We start from the raw sequence: 17,690 nt of genomic DNA on the forward strand, positions 1-17,690 counted from the left end.
TGAGAGCTCCTCTTCAACTGGCCTTTAAACTGGTGCTTAAGCCCCTCTTGACGGCAAAGACCTACACAAGGAAGGGCCCAACAAAGTTCTCTAAAATGCTGGATGCAAAGCAGAAAAAGTTATTGATCCATACACTGTTGGATTGGCAATTCCGTGGTCTTCCTCTCCATATATGACTGGTACCACTGGAAGGAGCTGGTAAAGCAACTACCAGAGGTTCATTGTAAAAGAGGACAAGAGTTGGTTGCTGAGGGAAGACCAGCAGCCATGCCAATATTAGATGTAGCGTCGGCTCAACGGATACTGGCATGATGGGTTGCAATACCAGCATCCACCTCTGCAGGCAAACCTGACTTAGGGTGTCAGGGTTTAGGCCCAAGGCACAACAGTCCCTCCGAAACATCTCTTTTGATGGTGAGCATCAGTTATTACCCCCCTCCCATCCCCGATTTTGTTTTCGTAAACAACAGAGGTACCAAACTTGGTGGCTCAATCACTAATTACCTTAGCAACAGTACTAAGAGTCCTTTCAGGACCTCCAGCACCTTACGACCTTCCAGAAAAGAGACTATATGGGAAATGGGTATGGAACAGGCAAAGGCAGCTCTGCAATGGACTCCTCTGCTGCAAAAAACTTTATTAACCCTCTCCCCTCAACATTACACCTGTTGATGGAGGACTGAGGCACTTTCTAGCACAGTGGATAAATATCTCCTAAGATCAATTAGTCCTCTCCATTGAGTGGGAGTGGTACTGCTTCAAATTTCATAACCCCTCCCGACATCCTACCCCACCATCACAGACCACCTTCACCTTCTGGAGGAAGAGGTTCAGGTGCTTCTAGAAAACAACAGAATAGAACCAGAACCTGCTCACCAGTGTGGTACAGGGGTGTATTCCCTGCACCTTTTAATCCCCAAAAAGGGAAGCTCCCTTTCGCCGATCCTCAACCTCTTGCCACTGAACAGGTTTATCATCTCCAGTACATCCTTTCAGAAGACTTTTGGTCACTCTGCAAAACGTTATACTGCAAGGCAAGTTCATTTCAGCGCTGGATATGAACGATGTGTGCTTTTATATTCTGATCCATCTAGCGCACCATCAATACCTTGGGTTAGTTGTAAGTGGAGGACACTACTAGTTCAAGGTGTTGACCTTTGGAGTCGCCGTGCCTCCACGAGTGTTTACAAAGTGCTTAGTGGTGCGATTACTGCACTTGCGCTGAAACACCATGCACGTCTTCCCATACAACTGGCTCATCAAGAGCAGCTGCAGATGACAATCCCTAGCACACACTCAAACAGTAGTACCTCTATTTTACTGCCTGGAGTTCATCGGCAGTGTGAAGATATTGCCTTTTTAATCGCAGCAGGTTCAGCCATTCCTTGTCTCAGCCCTTAATATGGTTATAGGCAAAGGACACCCAAACCAAAAGAGAGTGATGACATACCAACAGTTGCTGCCTCTTGTTTAGATACAGTATTCCATTACTTTTGAAATCTGATGAAACTGTTGGTGATGAAGGCTTTATTCGTAGCAAATGCATCATACACCCAGATGCACATGCACCCACTGCAAGAATGGCTCTCAAAGCAGACCTTGACTCCCTTCCACATGTGACCATAACCACAGATGCCTCTCTTCTAGGATGGGGCGCTAACCTCTGTGACATGTCTGTCCAAGGCACCAGGACCCTTCACTAAGGTTACGTCATCTACCTGGACCTCCAGGCACATCAGACTAACATTAAGAGCACTCCGCACTCCTCCCACTTCTGCAAGGGCAAACAATACTAATAAAGAGAGACAATGATGACAGTCATGTTCTACATCTAGAAGCTGGAAAGTACCGACATTTCCCCCCCCCCCCCCCCCCCCCCAGGTTTCTGTGCTGGCTCAGGAAATTTGGTACTGGGCAACCCGCAACAACATTCAAGTGCTGACACATCATTTACCAGTTGTGGCGAGCAATTTTGCGGACCTCCTTGTACGATGCATCAACAAGTTGGAATTCCACACAGAAGTGCTTCACAAGTACTTCCAACTGTGGCCAACTGCAACTATAGACCTGTTCTCCACTCCTGAAAATGCAAAATGCCTAAACATCATTTTGTGTCTTACCTTCTGCACTTGAGCAAGGCAGGCCGTGCTTACACTTCTATACATTTACACCTAACTGCAGTGGTGGCATAACTTCAAAGCAGACAACACTGTTTAAACTACCAGTCATTAAAGTCCTCTTTGTGTGCATCAACAGGATAATTTCTCCAGACACCCTGGCACCTGCCTTGAACCTCAATGTGACCCTCACTCTATTCGTAGGTTCTCCTTTTGAACCCACACACTCATGTCAATTACAGTTCTTGTGTTGGAAAGTTACTGTCTAAATCAAACTTACCTCCCATATTAGTGAGTTTCTAGCTCTTACCATCCAAGTATTATTCATTTGAGTTCACAAAGACAAGGGGGTTCTCCATACCAACCTTAAATTTCTGCATAAGGTTGTTTCACCTTTCCACATGAACCAGACTGTTGAAGTACCTGTTTTGTTTCCACATCAAGAGTCTGTAGCAGAAAGGGCTATTCAAACTCTGGATGTCAAGAGAGCACTTATGTACTACATTGATAGAACTAACTCCCTGTATAAAGTTTATTCAGCTTTTTATCGCTTTCACAAAACACCACAAGGGTCGTGCCATTTCAAAAGCTGGCATTGGCAGCTGGATATTTAGGAGCTTCTAGACTTGCTATGCCAAGGTTAAGCACACATTCCCCATATCACCTAAAGTCAACTAAACACGCCAAAAGGCACAACCCAAGTCCTTATATTGATATCCTTTTAGCAGATCTCTGCAAGGCCATTACTTGGTTAATGGCTCCCTCCTTCACCAAGCATTACTGTACTGTGTGGATGTTTAGCACGTCAGCAGGCTTTAGTTGGTCAAGCTGCCTAAGAATGCTCTTTTAAACAGATGCATCTTTGACTCACTGACTACATGTTTGGAGAGGGACTGCTTAATAGTCTATGCAGAGCATGTATATCTACAGCTGCTCATACTACGAACTGAAAATGTAACTTACCCTGTAACCATTTGTTCGTAGTGTGTAGTGCAGTAGAGTAAAATGCATCTCACCTTCTCTCCGGAAGCCAAATATGATCACAGATGTGTCTGTGTCATTCTTTACTTGTATAAATATGCACAGCACTCTCTGTTTTCAACACTGCACTCCACGTACATTAGTCACCTGCAATGTGGCAAACACTCTGAGGTGGAGATGGTGCAGTCTGGAAGAATGGTAGAGTCACAACAGGTCTTGTGGCTCACAGTTCATCTAAGGAAAACAAGATGCACTCATCTGCTTTTACATATTATTAAATCTCAGAAGCGGTTGGTGCTTGAAACATCCATTTTAAAAGAATGAAACATGAGCTGGCTTGTTGGTGCATACCTTTTCTTAAACTCCTTTGGGAAATTTGCCAACTTTGAAGTAACACAGGTAGATCTTGCAGACAAGGACAAAGAAAGAATAATGACTTATTCCCACATCTAGACAGTGCATGTCCCAGTCTCCTATACAAATGTGCATTTGAATAGCTTATTGTAAGCAAAATGTTTACGTTTGTACATGGCCACAATATTTACAGCACGACTCTTTGAACGAATTCAAATTTCATATTTGTGGCTTGCTTTTAGTAACTGTGAGCCTCGTTGTATCGCCAGGGCGTACTTGCGTTCAGCTCAGGTTCAGTATTATTACTCCACAAGACCGTATAATCTACTTTGAGCCTTTGCAATTCTGCTGTATTTAACTAACGATATCAGTTGCTGTACAAAATATGTGTCTTTCTTTTTTCCCCGCTAGGTTTGCTTTTGGGAAAGGACTCTAATGAACAATCTTCACTGACAGCACTGTCACTGCCCTCCTCCTTCTTACCACCAGCAACTTCATCAATTACTATGAGCCCATGCCATGTCAAAACAGGCAGCAAAGATAGCAGCACACAGACAGACAAGAAGAGTGACCTTTTCTGGCCGAACAGTGCATCATTCCCAGGTAGAGGAAGGCTGACCACTACCCCTTCAAGCAGCCCCATTTTGAGGCACACCACCAACAAAGGTAGTGGAGAAAAGCTTGGTGAGTATCCCGTTAAAAGTATCATTTCAATGTTTTGGCAGGAGTAAATTTGTTTCCAGGGTGGGAATGGGATAGGAACAGCTCTTAAATTGGTGAGGGTGTAAGGGAAGAGGTTCTCTATAGGAATATTATTTTCTCTGTGGAGAACAAAAACAAAAATATGAAAAGTGAAAATCCAGTCGTGAGACATTTTTGCAAACATAAATATACAGTATATATATTTAACAACACATAAATTCCTTTGCATTAGCGTAAATGGGAATTCTCAATAGATTTCTGTGAGTACACTTGACAACCTGGCTAGCTTCCTGGCCATATTTCGCCAGAAACCCGTAAATTCAAAACTCTACACCTAAACCATCAGCCAAATAATTTGCATATAAGCTTCCAAAATCCTCTGCACACATCACAGTGTTACCACAGCATACCAGTTGATACAGGATTGTATATTTTTTTTGGACTAGTGGTGAGCAGGTAGCGTTTGTCGATTTGTTTCTAAACTTTATTCGGTTCATATAATACTAACCATAAATGTATCACAGCAATACAAAATAACATTCCATAAAAGCACTCATTACATAATGCATATTCAAAGAATAAAGCTCAAAGTGATACCAAAACAGTAAACAATATTATTAAAAAAACGTCTTAATACTTTGTTAGGGACTAACTCTGAATCACAGGGTTAGATCCTTAGATACTTAGGCTAATTCAATACATCCCCCAAATATGTCAGTGAATCTCTAAACCGAACCACTTTGGAAAGGAACATAGCAACCATATAACAAACTATTGCATTACTTAAGTTATACAGGACCTTAAAAGCCTCCTGATGGTGGATAATCTTTTCCTGAAAAAAAGGGCTTTAAGATAGTTTCCTCGCATTTAGATAAAACCTGCAAAAAAGTGCAATGTGCTGTGTTGATGGCTCCAACCAGTTATCACTGGGGCATTTCTGAGTGATGGTCCCCACCCTGCTTTCCTTGGGAATGCAATTTCACAATGGAATATAAGAAGACGAAAGCGTGCTAGCATAACCTATGGTGCATTTTGTGAATTAGCGTAAGGTCCATCTTGAACCACACTGCAACCAACTGATCATTCAGAGCAGTGTAACGACGCTCTGATAAATTATGAAGGTCTGTCTAGGGCCTTTTCTCACGACAAACCTTAATTGCAGTCTTTGTCAATTCGCAAAGGCATTCTTTAATACATGCAGTAGTGCTACTGCACATACTCTTGAATGCCTCTGTGATTGACCTCAAAATATATGAAATGGGAATATTAAAAGAATATTTATACAAGGCTAGTACTAATGAAAGAACTGTGTCTTTGCACTTTTACGATTAGTCAGTGGTATTATGTATTATTTACCCTAAGTAATTTGTTAGTGGAGTAGGTTTAGTCTAGTAGCCATAACCCCAGGTTTACAGCACATCAGAGTGTGATCTGCTCTTGTGTGTATGTCATCTGGAAGCTAACTCCATACAGCCGCAGAAGACGGTGGGCTACAAATGGCCCATGCGCCGCATACGCTAAAATCCTCTCATTCATCCTCTAACTAAATCATTACATAAAATAATGCTGGGCAGAGCAAAATGTTTGAGTGGAAGGTCCAGGCAGTATAAAAATCACATAAGTGAAGTCACACGTAGAGATTTAGGTGCAAAAACAACAGTTGATGGACAGAATGCAGAACATTGTCATACATTCACCCCAGTACAGAGATCTGGGCCTAAATTCATAGTTTTTTGCTCACCATGGCATTCCAGTTTGAATATTATCAGCAGCATGAGAGCATCGTCAGGATTTGTTAGGGGGAGTGGCTCTGAGACTCTTCTCTGTCTTGGAGCTTCGGAGGTACTACAGGACTGAAGAGGAACACGAGGTAGTGGGTAAGTAAGCGGTTTTATTTTAAAATAAAGACTGCTTTTATACCCACTTACAGGTGTGTGAGATACTCGCACTTCCTTGGCTTCAGCCTCCACTCCAGAAGTCTCAATCATGGCCCATGATAAACACTGTACACGGAACAAAATATTTGAGCCACTGTTTTAAGATGGAAGCGGACGCTACTGGCAGACAGCCATGCAGAACCAGTTGACTGATGCAATTGGAGACATGATATTGAAGCACAGGGGTAACAGCTGGAAAAGAGAAGATGATTGTCGTATCATATATATAGAGTTGGTACGAGAAACCCAAGGAGGAAATAATCCCACCAAGAGATTTTGTATATAGATTAGGACGTTTTGGACTGGGCCCTTTGGGACACCAATTTATAATGGAATTGTGGTGAAAGAAGTGATAAGCATCACGAATCATGAGACTGACAGCTCAGTCTGAAAGATACGAGGAGAGCCCGCGCAGTGCTTTGTCAGTAATACCAAAAGAGAGAAGGGTAGATTTGGGGTGGGTGGTCAACGGTATCAAATGCAGCTGAGAAGTCTGTAAGCGTGTGAAGAGGGAAGAAGGATTGTTATTGAACGGAATTATACTAGCCACAAGAGAGAGCGCTGTTTAAGTACAGTAATGGCTAAAAGACCTGATTGATTGTAGGGGATTTATTAAGTTTTGGTAGGTGAGAAACAGGGTCAAACTATTGAAGGAGATTAGAGCAGAACAGAGCACTTGGTAAGAGACCTAAGGATTTGACAATCTGGAGTCTGAAGGAGTCTGACGGTGCACAAGAGAGGTCCTTGAACTTCAGTACAATCATCAAACCAGCAGTAGATGTGGGTTGAAGTATGAGAGTTTAGCGGCATTTGTGGGGTTACAGAAGGGAAGCAGGAAGAGGAAGTTGGGCGGATGTGTAGTTCTGATGACTACAATTGAAAGTTTTTAGGTGCCCCAAAGAAATAATTGACATCAAGACGTCACCAGGCTTGGAAACACAACTAAAGAAGTCCTTGTATTTTATTGTACTTTATTGAACACCCAACATTCATAGATGGATGTCATTTTTTGGGTTTAGTTCTTAAGTGGCAAAAAAGTCGCCCGCTACCCCCCATCAACACCAAATTATGTAGCAAAAAACACATCTTAATTTAAGGTAATACAGTTGGAGTGATAGGTGGTACAACTCCTGGAAACTCTTAACGATCATATAGTGTTCAGTACAAATGTTTTCTCCAGTCTCACTCACTTGCATTTTTTTCTGTTTTTATAGAGAACTGCGGCAGCCTTGGGAGGCTGCCGGACAGCAAAGGCAGAGGAAGTAATTTGGGGCACAAGTCAGACTTCTCAGATGGAGACATGATGGAGGTTCTTATTTAGTGGACTGCGTCCCAGTGGACTCTGCAAACATCTTAAAGCCATTGAGCCTCCTTCTGCAGCTGTGTTCACAGAAGGTGCATCCTGTGGATGGACACAGAAAGTTGGTTACTTGGAAAGAGATTAAGCCACAAAGGGGCTTAGGAAGAGATGGCGCCACAACGTGACGTGAGAAGTGACTAAGCCACAAGATGACTTTGAATGTGCAACAAAGATGATGTGGTGGACAGCAGATGGCGGCTGCACTCTGGAGGCAGTAAAGGCTTGCTGGTAGCCATTGACGCGATGCGAAAGAGACATTAATGACAATGGGGATTCTCAAATGGACTGCTTGAAGCTGCGTCTGACTAGTTCCTGTCCCATGTGGTTTCACAGTTTGGGTGCTGCCAAGCCAAAGTTCGTGAATTAAATCAATAAGAGTATTCTGTTTTTTAAGATGTTTTCGACGTTTTGAAAATGGTGTGCCGGGTTCTTAGTGCACAGTTGTTAAGTTATAAACCTTTTGTACATGCACAGAACACATTCCTCTGCTTCCCTGAATGAAGCTCCGACAGGCAGAAAGTGTAATTGTATTACAATGATGTCATCCATTTTGTATAAAGAAAGCGGTAAAAGGTTTGTGATGCATAAGGCACAAACATTGTCCATCGTTCTGAGGTAGAGACGTGACATGGGTGGGGTGTTGTTGGTGTGCGAAAGCAGTAGGAGATGTGAACCATATGTTTAGCAAACACCAAGATTTCAGTCAAATGGCAAGCACAGAGCCATAGGCCTAGGCAATGGGGGTGTGTGTGTGTGTGTGTGTGTGTGTGTGTGGTGCGCGCATCTGTGTGTGCGCGTGCATGTGTGTGTGCGTGCTCTGGCACTAGGAGGATTTCTATTAGTCTTATGCAGTGCTTAATTTGTAAATTATTAATTTCACCCACACAAAGTTTTACTTATAAGCCCGTCGCCAAATGATGGCATTGCCCACTGCTTAGGTTGGCCTCTGTTGATTGCATCTCATGCCTGTCTTTCTGCACCCTGCCCTCCCTTTTTCGTTGTCTTCCTCTTGCAGTTTCTTTACATCTCTGATTTCTTCTTTAATGACTGTTTTCCTATCTTTCTGTCCTGTCAATCTCTCCTCTCTGCCTTTCGCTCTCTTTCTCTTGGTCAAAGTCTGAAGATGATGAAATGCGTTTTTCTCTCTTTAAATGAGTACCGGTGTCCACCACCTGCAAACACCGGCACTTCTTAAGCACTGGTGTAATGATGTGTAACAAATGGCAAAAAAACTTCTCTCTGCCATAAATAATACTATGGACCTTTTCGGTCACACATTGCAGCATATATGTATGCTGCAATGTGTTTGTTGCCAGCCTTGACATTTTATATGGTGTGTAATTTCCCATTGTGTGGCAAAGCAAAAATTCTTGTGGTGCTATTTCAAATCATAAATAAATGTGTCTGGAGGTAGAGATAGACCTCTATCCTAAATATTATGACAATCTAAAAGTTAGCAAAATGCCCCATGACAAGGTGGAAGCTATGCCTATGTTTGTGGGACCTTTGCCTTGTGGGAAGAAATGAAGAGTTCAAAGAAACAAAGACTTTCCAATGCAATGAAGAAAAAGTACAGCCATTCATCACTGTACTTGCACGCTTGTAACAGGAACCTGTGCTAAATCGGGGGTGTCCAGCTTCGGTCCATGCCACATTTTCGGGATATATCCAAGTTAAGTAAATTTATGTAAAACAAATTTAAATTTAACAGATTTACATGATCAGCAGCTATCCTAAAAACTTGCCATGTGTCTTGCTCTCTGGACGTCTGTTGGACACCCCTGTGCTAAATGACATCAGTCTCTAGACAAGCCAAATGGCAAGAAGCATCAGCGGGTGCAATAAGTTAGCAGAGGATAAGGCGTGTTTGCGATGAATGGATGAGAGAACTCTACTGCCATAACCCACGGGTCTCATGGACACGAGCAAAATAAACACTGACCTCGTGGAAAACCTTTTGGTACATCTTATTGTGTGCAGCAAAAATGTTTTGTGGTATTTCTATATTGTTATGACTTTATTGTGACAAAACATCTATATTTAAAAGGTGAAAATTTGATGTTTGAGGTACAATTAAGAAACATGTAGATGTGGTTATTTTAGATACAAAAATTATTTACAGACTGTAAAAAAAAGTGTTTTTATGCAGTGTCCAATGACGCCTGAAAATGAAATGACAATTCCAAATGAAAAAGTGTTCGAGAGCTGTTGACGTTGTGATGTTCCCATTGCGAAATATAATCAGTGTAATGATCTCAGGCACAAAAAAGAGAATACCAAGAAATATTTATCAGTGAAATGTAAAAAAATATTTCCATTTCATACGAGAGTTGTGGACATCCATCCATATATTTTAATAAGGGGAATGGTATTTCAAAGACATAAATGATGAATTATTTAAAAGATGTATATTATTGACAGAATGTTTTCGCCACCTCCTGCTTGATGTGCATTACATTTGTTTTGCATCATCGGATCCTATACATGTACGAGTTCTACACTTCACGTTTTGAAGTAAACTATATATTTTACTCCATAGGTTTGTTTTTCTTTTCTGTCCATATTTGTGAGAGAACGTGTGTTGTTGTATAAGTTCTGTCGAGCAGTGAGTGGTAGTTTGAGAGTCCTTAAAGCATTCTTTCTTACAACAGGGAAGCCCACTTGTTTTCATTTTTTTTCCAGCAGGTTGAAGTTTTAAAAGTGCCTAGAAGCACCCGCATGTTAGTTTGTACGTTCAATTGGATTGTGGAACGTCGCACTCCTTGTGTATATGGTAGATGCTGTTGGATTTATTTAGGGTGCCTGGTAAATGACCTCCTGAGCCAGGAGGTGAAAACTATAAATGTAAATGCGTTGTCTCCCGTAGGAGTAACGTCCTTTACTCAGCACTCCGTTGTTGTCAAAATTCAAATAATGGTAATCCAGTTAATAATGCTTTCTTTGACAAGTTGTTTTTTAATTCGAATTGTGAACAATTTCTTTAACATTCATACTATTTCAAGCATAGTATAATCCATGTGGGTTGTCAACAAATTCATAATCAAGTTCAAAGTATTTCAGCCCTATGCATTTCGGGCGAACCCTTCTTCAGGGGACTTACATTTCTGAAAGCATAAAACATTATGTTCAAATCACCGGGTACAACACAAATTTCATCAAAAAATTGTCAATACGTATTACGGTAGCACCCATTGTAGTATTAAGGAAAGTACAAAGGTTTGTAAGCGGAAGAGTACCGGACTATGAAGATTGTGAAATTCATGCAATGTGGTGTTGGCGGACATGTGAATTTGTGTGGGAACACTGTCAGAGAAAAGAAACGTGAATTGTGACTGAAACGACTTAAATTTCAAAGGTGAAACGAAACTCCTGTTTAAACGTGATTAGTGCGAACTACAAGGGCTTGCTTGTTGAAAATGGTACCATAACTTAAAAACGGGGGATCAAACTGACCTGTCAAGAGATAAGCGTCAATTTCTATCAGTCTGTCGTGGCAAACCATAAGAGTTTGTCTAGAAAAAAGGGGAACGATGCTAATTAGTGAACAGGGTATAACCACAATCTTACGAAGCTGTACAAACCGTGACTACGTGTACGTTCAGCCATGATCCTTTTTGCGACAGCGTGTGGCATCTTGACATCGGCAAAGATCATGGGGTGCAGCATCTCAGGAAGTACCATTCTTTAAATCAGATTAAGAGCCCCAAGGAGGTTATGGGAATCTGGAAAGTTGGTAGCTTGAAAAATGAATCAATCAGGATTTGTATAGCGTAGATGCTTCAGCCCTGAGGGTCTCGAGTCGAGGCGCTTCGGGGTCCTGCTGGTGGATTCCACTCCCCGTTCCTACTGGGTGAACATACAGGTCTTGAGAACAAAACTGCTCGGCTCATGCCTACTTTTTATATTGACTTTTTTTAAAGCGATTTTGATTTAATGTAGAACAACACAAAACAAACAATGTCACTTATTATGTATGGCTTCCATTGGAAGCCTTTATTGTGAATATCAGATTCTAAATCTGGTTATTATATGGAATGACGTCGCATCAATGGCAAACAAAAGCCGTTTCCAATTTTCCTATATCATAAAGGATTCCCATGCTGCTCCGCCAGGGCTGTCTTGGAGCCTGTCAGTGCAGTACTGTCGGAACTTTGCTTTGGGAAGGAGAGGGAAGGCGCATCGGGAGGTGGTGGTGAGTGGCAGGAGACCGAGGGGCAGATTTACTGTGATTTGGCATAGGGCCGTGCAGCAAGTCACCTTGCTGCGCTACTCTACGTTGAAGTGAAAGGCCATGGATGCACCATATTTATCTAATATAGTGCGTTTCAATCCTTTCCCCCCTGCGCTGGCGCCGTTTCTGCAGCCTAGTGCCAACACAGGCACCATTGCACCATGGTGCAAGGGTGCATGTCTTGTCAGCAGGATTGCTTGTGTGCAGGAAGGGGCAACTTCCTGCTCAAAAACAATCCTGGGAGGCTTTTTCCTTTTTTTATTCTGCAGAATGCAGCACACATAGAGGCAAAAACGAGAAGAAATAAAGTTATTTCTCCTCGTTGCGCCTCCCCGGGGGAGGCATAAGGTTTTGGTGCATGCCCAGGTTTACATGGTCTTGTAGAACTTGAAGCATCAAAATCCATGGGTGTTGCATCTGAACACCCACCACAACACTCATGGAACGCCTCCCGAGTGCAGAGTAAGGCAACGCAGCCATTAGTGATGCCTTGCTTTACTCCATATCTATGACGCCATTTAAAGCCACGAAAAGTGGCTTTGCGTGGCCTCATAAACATGATTTTGTGGGTTGCCCCGCCAGAGCATCAAAAATGTGACACTATGGCGGCGCAAGGGGCTCATAGATATGTCCCCAGTTTTTTTTTTTTTTTACAATTGGGAGAAAAAAGAGAGGCCACATGTATTGCTCCTCCACTCTGTGTAGCAGTTGGAGGCAGGTTATTTGGGTGAGCCGTACGTAACATGAAATTATAGATGGGCAAAAAGTGATTAGCATATGTTTTTCAATGTGGCCTTCACTCTTGTTGTCTATTTGATGTCTCTCAGAGCCCCTTAGTGAAAATGATCCCCCTTTTTCAGTGTTGCCCATCTACAACTGTACATATTCACACAATGATGGTATTCGACTCAGAGTACTTTAAAAGTGTTTTAAGAAACTTACTGGAACTGTAAAAGAATAAATGGCTATGGTGGGTTCGAACAGACAGAGACAACATTAAATAAAAACAATAGCTGAAGACCAAGACACACTTCCCAGGAGTCTAGTAGCTCTAGTAATGTACCACTGCACTGACCGAGAATCTAGACTTCGCAAGACATTGTGCCAAAAAGGACAGGGGAAATTCTGGTATTTTGCTCCATACACCCTCCAAGTGATAAACTGATAGAATAGTTTCGTTAGGGAGCACTTCATTGATATTTTCACATGGAGTGTATAATTGATCCCTGTATGGCTTACTCTTTAATCTTTTGTCGACCTCTTCTTACATAGCTGGTTACAAAAAGATTATTTAATACTAAACTAGTGACCCTAACCTTGTCTGAGGAACTCCTCACCAATGTATTTTTACAATTATTTAGAATGAGGGTTAATATATGTTTTGTCTGGTGGGAAGATCTCTTCTGCATCAAAGTGTGAAAATTAAACTAAAATTCCATCCATTGATCTAGCTTCTTCCAGGATTTAAAAACTGTGGTTATCAGATGCCCCATCATCATACTTTTTTTCCTCTGAGCTGCTATACCAGCTTATGGACCACCTTAAAATTCTTGCAGGAACATCCTGGTTTTAGGAAATGATCAGGAGCTAAGACTGCCCAGGAGAAATACCCTTACAGCACTTTTCCTTCCTAGCCATAAGTTGGTTCACCTCTAGAATCAGATTGACACAAAATGAAATGAGGGATGACATTTGGTATTTTTTTAAGTGTGCACTAATGCTGCACTTTCTCTCTTTCTGACCTGGAGGGATTTGCACAGAAACATACCTGGGGACAGTGGGAAATTGGTGCCCAATGGTCAGATCTGATAGCAAATTCACTGAGACTAAGAATGAGAGGCTTGTTTGTCTTAACCTGACCCACAGCAGAAGTGAAATCCACTAGAGAGAAGTTTCTCATCAATTTTATCTATACTGTACCTTCAAGTGGACCTTTGCTATCCTTTCACCACTGCGATAGATTATACGGTCCCACTTAGCGCGAAGTATATGGTGTATTAGACCTTAATTCAGAAACTGACCCTCATATTGAGCATTGTATTCTTGCAAAGTCTGAGAGGGCTGGAGGAGTCTGTCCTGGAACAGGTCACCTAATGTATCTATACCAGCTGCCTCACATGTGTTAAGGTCTCCTTATTTATGAAGGTTTGTTGACCTCAAAGGCTCAGCAATAGTGTACTGGGAGGATATGCGATGGACATCTTGTGACTAATCTGAGGCGGGCAAAGCAGGGGAATGCCACCAGCATTAATTGAGGTAAATCCCGGGAAGGCCTGAAACCAGGGAGCCCCGGTTATACAATTCGAGCTAGCAAAGATGTCTGCTGGCGCTCCATCTCTTTGAAAGCAGTCCCCGAAATTCAGCTGGACACCCAAAGCAACTGGGCGCCAGGCACCCCTGATTGGCAGTAAGCAACATCCTAGTTAAAGCCACTCTGCAGCATTTGCTAGACCACACCAGGACTCCCAGTAGGGTATCTAGGTCCAGAAACAAATGCCGAACAAAATAGAGTGGTGTATAAGTAAAATAGTATAGAAGCTTCTGCAAAATTACCATCTGGGAAATGGCAGCACGCCCCATGACTGAGAGAGGGAGGGACCATTAGAAAGTTACCTGGCCCTCAAGGAATTAACCACCCTTGTTAGAGTACCCTATTGCAGGTCTTAAGTGTCAAAAACGTTAATACCTAAAGAGCGAAATGCAGTATTCTCACACTTGATTAGGTCAGCGCCAAGGTTCACAGTAAGGGGAAGGGCACCCTGGGATAGAGGGAATAACAGGATTTGCCTCTGTTAACCAGAAGGCCAGAGGCCGATCCAAAATAGTCTCGGGTCTGTACAGTAGTGCTAAGGTCCGGGCAGGTATCCCTGAGGTAGAGAAGAACATTATCTACATACAGCTGGGTATGCCTCAGTCTCGACCCTCGGTCGGTCGATGTCGATTCTCTATTGGTTCCAGAGTGAATGCGAAGAGGAGGGGGGACAGCGGACATCACTGCCTGGTACCCCTACTGATCACAGTCGGGTCAGATATATATCTGCCCACTGACTGGCCACAGGCCCACTGACTGGCCACAGGCTTAGAACAGAGTAATTGTATGAGTTGAGATCTGAACACAAATTTTTGAAGCACTGCAAATAGTTAGTCCCAGTTATGCATATCAAATGCTTTTTTTTCTAGGTCCAGAATTAGGCTGCAGCATGTGGCCGCTGTCCTATGGCTGCCACTTTAATCCTATATAATCTCCTAATTAAAGGTACTCTTCCCTAAAACAAAGTAATTCTGGTCAGGATGGACCAGGAGAGGAAGTACTTGTTGAGCCCGGTTTGCCAACCCTTGCTTAGTATTTTGTAGTTTGCATTAAGCATGAAAATCAGCCTGTAATTCCTGGGTCAGTTGGGTCTATATATAGCTTTAGTATGGAAACTATTAAGGCCTCTCTCCGTGACAGAGGTAGGCTACCTCCTTCCATTGCCTCCTGGAATAGTTTGGACAATTTTGGGGCCAAGGTTCCTATATAGATTTTGTACAATTGTATTGGTTTGCCATCTAGGCCTGGCGTTTTGCCTGTCGCCCGGTCTTTGATAGTTGCTTTCACTTCCTGAAGAGCAATAAGGCGATCTATGTAATCGCGAAAGTCCATCTCTGGCTTAAGGAGCTCCAGGGAGTCAAGGCAATACCACACCCTCTCAGGCGAATGATGGGGATTTCCTCTATATAGATGGCTAGAATTTAAATGAGCATTGGCATAGCCAATAGGTCTAGCCTTTGGGACCTTTTAAGTATTTGGCCATGCAGCACACTATCCGATAACTGCCGCCCTTCTTCCTTAGCATAGAAACTGAGAGGAGACTACAGGCAGAGGACATTTTGCAATTAATTATTAAATTATTTGCAACAGGCATTAAGCACTTTGCTTATTTGTTATATTTCACTGTAAAAGAAGAGAAATGAAAGCTTACATATTTTACAGCTTAATAAATAGTAATGATAGAAGCGAGGGAGGGTGAGAAGTGTAGGGGGTGGTGGGCTAGGCTGGAAAAGGTGCCAGAGTGCGAGAGAGAGTGGAGAAAGGCACAGAAGCAGGTAAAGAGCAGCGAGGAAAAGGGAGGGTGGTTGCAGAAAGGGCACGAGCAGCGAGATCTGACGCACAGTGTGAAGCAAGCAAAAGACAAGGGCACACCAGGTAAAGAAAATGAGTGACCATGCACAAAATTGTGAACCAGGCAAAAAATACATGCAGACTAATCGTGAAAAGCCAGAAAAAAAAGATGTGTGAAAATACAGTGAAAACAATTGGTAGTAAATGAGAGAAAGATGGTGTGTAACCTCTTTTCTGAAGAAGGTTTTGCTTTGCGTTTCAAGCCTCTGGGAGTGATTGCAGCTGCGGGGACTGTGGGCAGGCATGGGAAGCGTGAGCGGAGGAGATGCTGGCAGGGAGGGGTTGAATTTACAGATGAAGCTGTGCGGCGAGGTGCTCTTGGAACCAAGGGAGACTAAGCCTGCTGCAGAGGGTAGGGTTGCTTCTCCCACATGTTTGGTCTTCCTCTCCAGTGTTTGCAAATACTTCTGGAGAGCACAGACGAAATTTTTGCGATATCGTTTTCCCCCCCGCACGTCTCCCATTCCTACTGTCCAGGCAGCTGTAAGCATATCAAACAGAGTGTTGAAAAGTATACCACAATAAGTGTCGAAGGAAGGCAGCAACTGTATGCAACTAGCGCAATGTTCCGATGCAAAGCTGAAGCAATACCAGCGTTTCCTGAAGAGTTTTCTGACTTTATTGAAGAGAGCAGTGTGCCCAAAACTAGCCGCTGTGTGCCGGCAAAGCTGCCCCGTTTTCCCACGCATTGCCCCCGTGCCTGCTGTTAGCTGCCCAGGCAGTCTCAACCATATTTAAATAAAGTGTTGGAAAATATAGCGCGCCCATTTGAAGCTGTGTCCACGGCATGGGAACTAATTAAATGAATAGAGTGTGCCGAACAAACAATATATAATTCAAAGCATCAGGAGACATGTAGCAGGGGCATTAAAAAAAAGCACGGGCGCGTTGTGTTTAATTAATAACCTGATCCACGACGAGGAATGCAGCTGCCACTCTGCGCGCCGCAGCTCACTCCCGAGAGCAAAACGCCGTGGGAGTTAACATTAAAAAAGAGCTGGTACATGCGCCCGCCTTTAGCCATTTCCGTGCTTTCATTATTGAAAGACACACGCAAAAGCCAATCCTATGTGTGGGAGGGGTCAGACCCACACAGAGTAAACACAAGAAGCCTCAGGGAGCAGCGCATGCACGCTGGCTCCGGCTCAACCTAAAAAGGACCAAACCAATTGCCTGCTGGGGTGTAAACAAGACAACCCGTCTCGGTGCACTCGTATATGCAGGTGTTTAGTATCGGAAGTCAAGATCAAGGCAAGGAAATGGCCCAATTTATCAGAGTGCAAACAAGCACAAGTCAAGGCAGTGCACTGTTTTAGTCCGTGTATCTTCTTCTCTGTAGCCCTCACTGAGGGAAACCCTGATAGAAGTGTTGGCCACAAAAACTGATACAGTAAACCACAGCGACTTGGTAGGACCATGATCCAAAAAGAGTCTGTTGGACTTCGCCCTTTTTGCAGGGTCATCCCTGAACGTTTTGCCTTCCTCCTGTGTTTTCTCTGACCTGTTTTTGTTGGTCTTATGACTCTGGGCACTTTTACCACTGCTGATCAGTGCTATAGTGCATATGCTCTCCTTATTGTAAAGTTATGTAATGGATTAGTGACTCCATGATTGGCTTATTTGGTTTACTTGTCAGACCCTAGTACAGTGCACCGTGTGTGCCCAGAGCCTGTAAATCAAATGCTGCTGGTGGGCTTGCAGCGCTGATTGTGCCACCCACTGGAGCAGCTTGTAAATTATGGCTCAGGCATGCCTTTGCAGAGCCTGTGTGCAGCCTAGGGCTGCCATGTTGACTTGGCAAGTGCCCCCACTTGCCAGTCCCCAAACCTTCCCTTTTCTACATGTT

General features: G+C 43.1%; 1 protein-coding gene across 2 annotated transcripts in view; it reads left to right on the plus strand.

The window, feature by feature from the left end:
• Positions 1-9,982, plus strand: part of AMOTL1 (angiomotin like 1) — a 324,585-nt gene extending 314,603 nt beyond the window's left edge. For both annotated transcript variants that reach the window (XM_085621409.1, XM_085621410.1), the window contains 2 exons: positions 3,864-4,136; positions 7,306-9,982. In XM_085621409.1, the coding sequence (XP_085477535.1) occupies positions 3,864-4,136; positions 7,306-7,412 (380 nt within the window). In that variant the 3' untranslated portion in view covers positions 7,413-9,982. The remainder of the gene's footprint in view (positions 1-3,863; positions 4,137-7,305) is intronic.
• The last annotated feature ends 7,708 nt before the right edge of the window (positions 9,983-17,690 follow it).

The sequence above is a fragment of the Triturus cristatus genome, chromosome 8 (assembly GCF_964204655.1).
Source record: "Triturus cristatus chromosome 8, aTriCri1.1, whole genome shotgun sequence".
Lineage (NCBI taxonomy): Eukaryota > Metazoa > Chordata > Amphibia > Caudata > Salamandridae > Triturus > Triturus cristatus.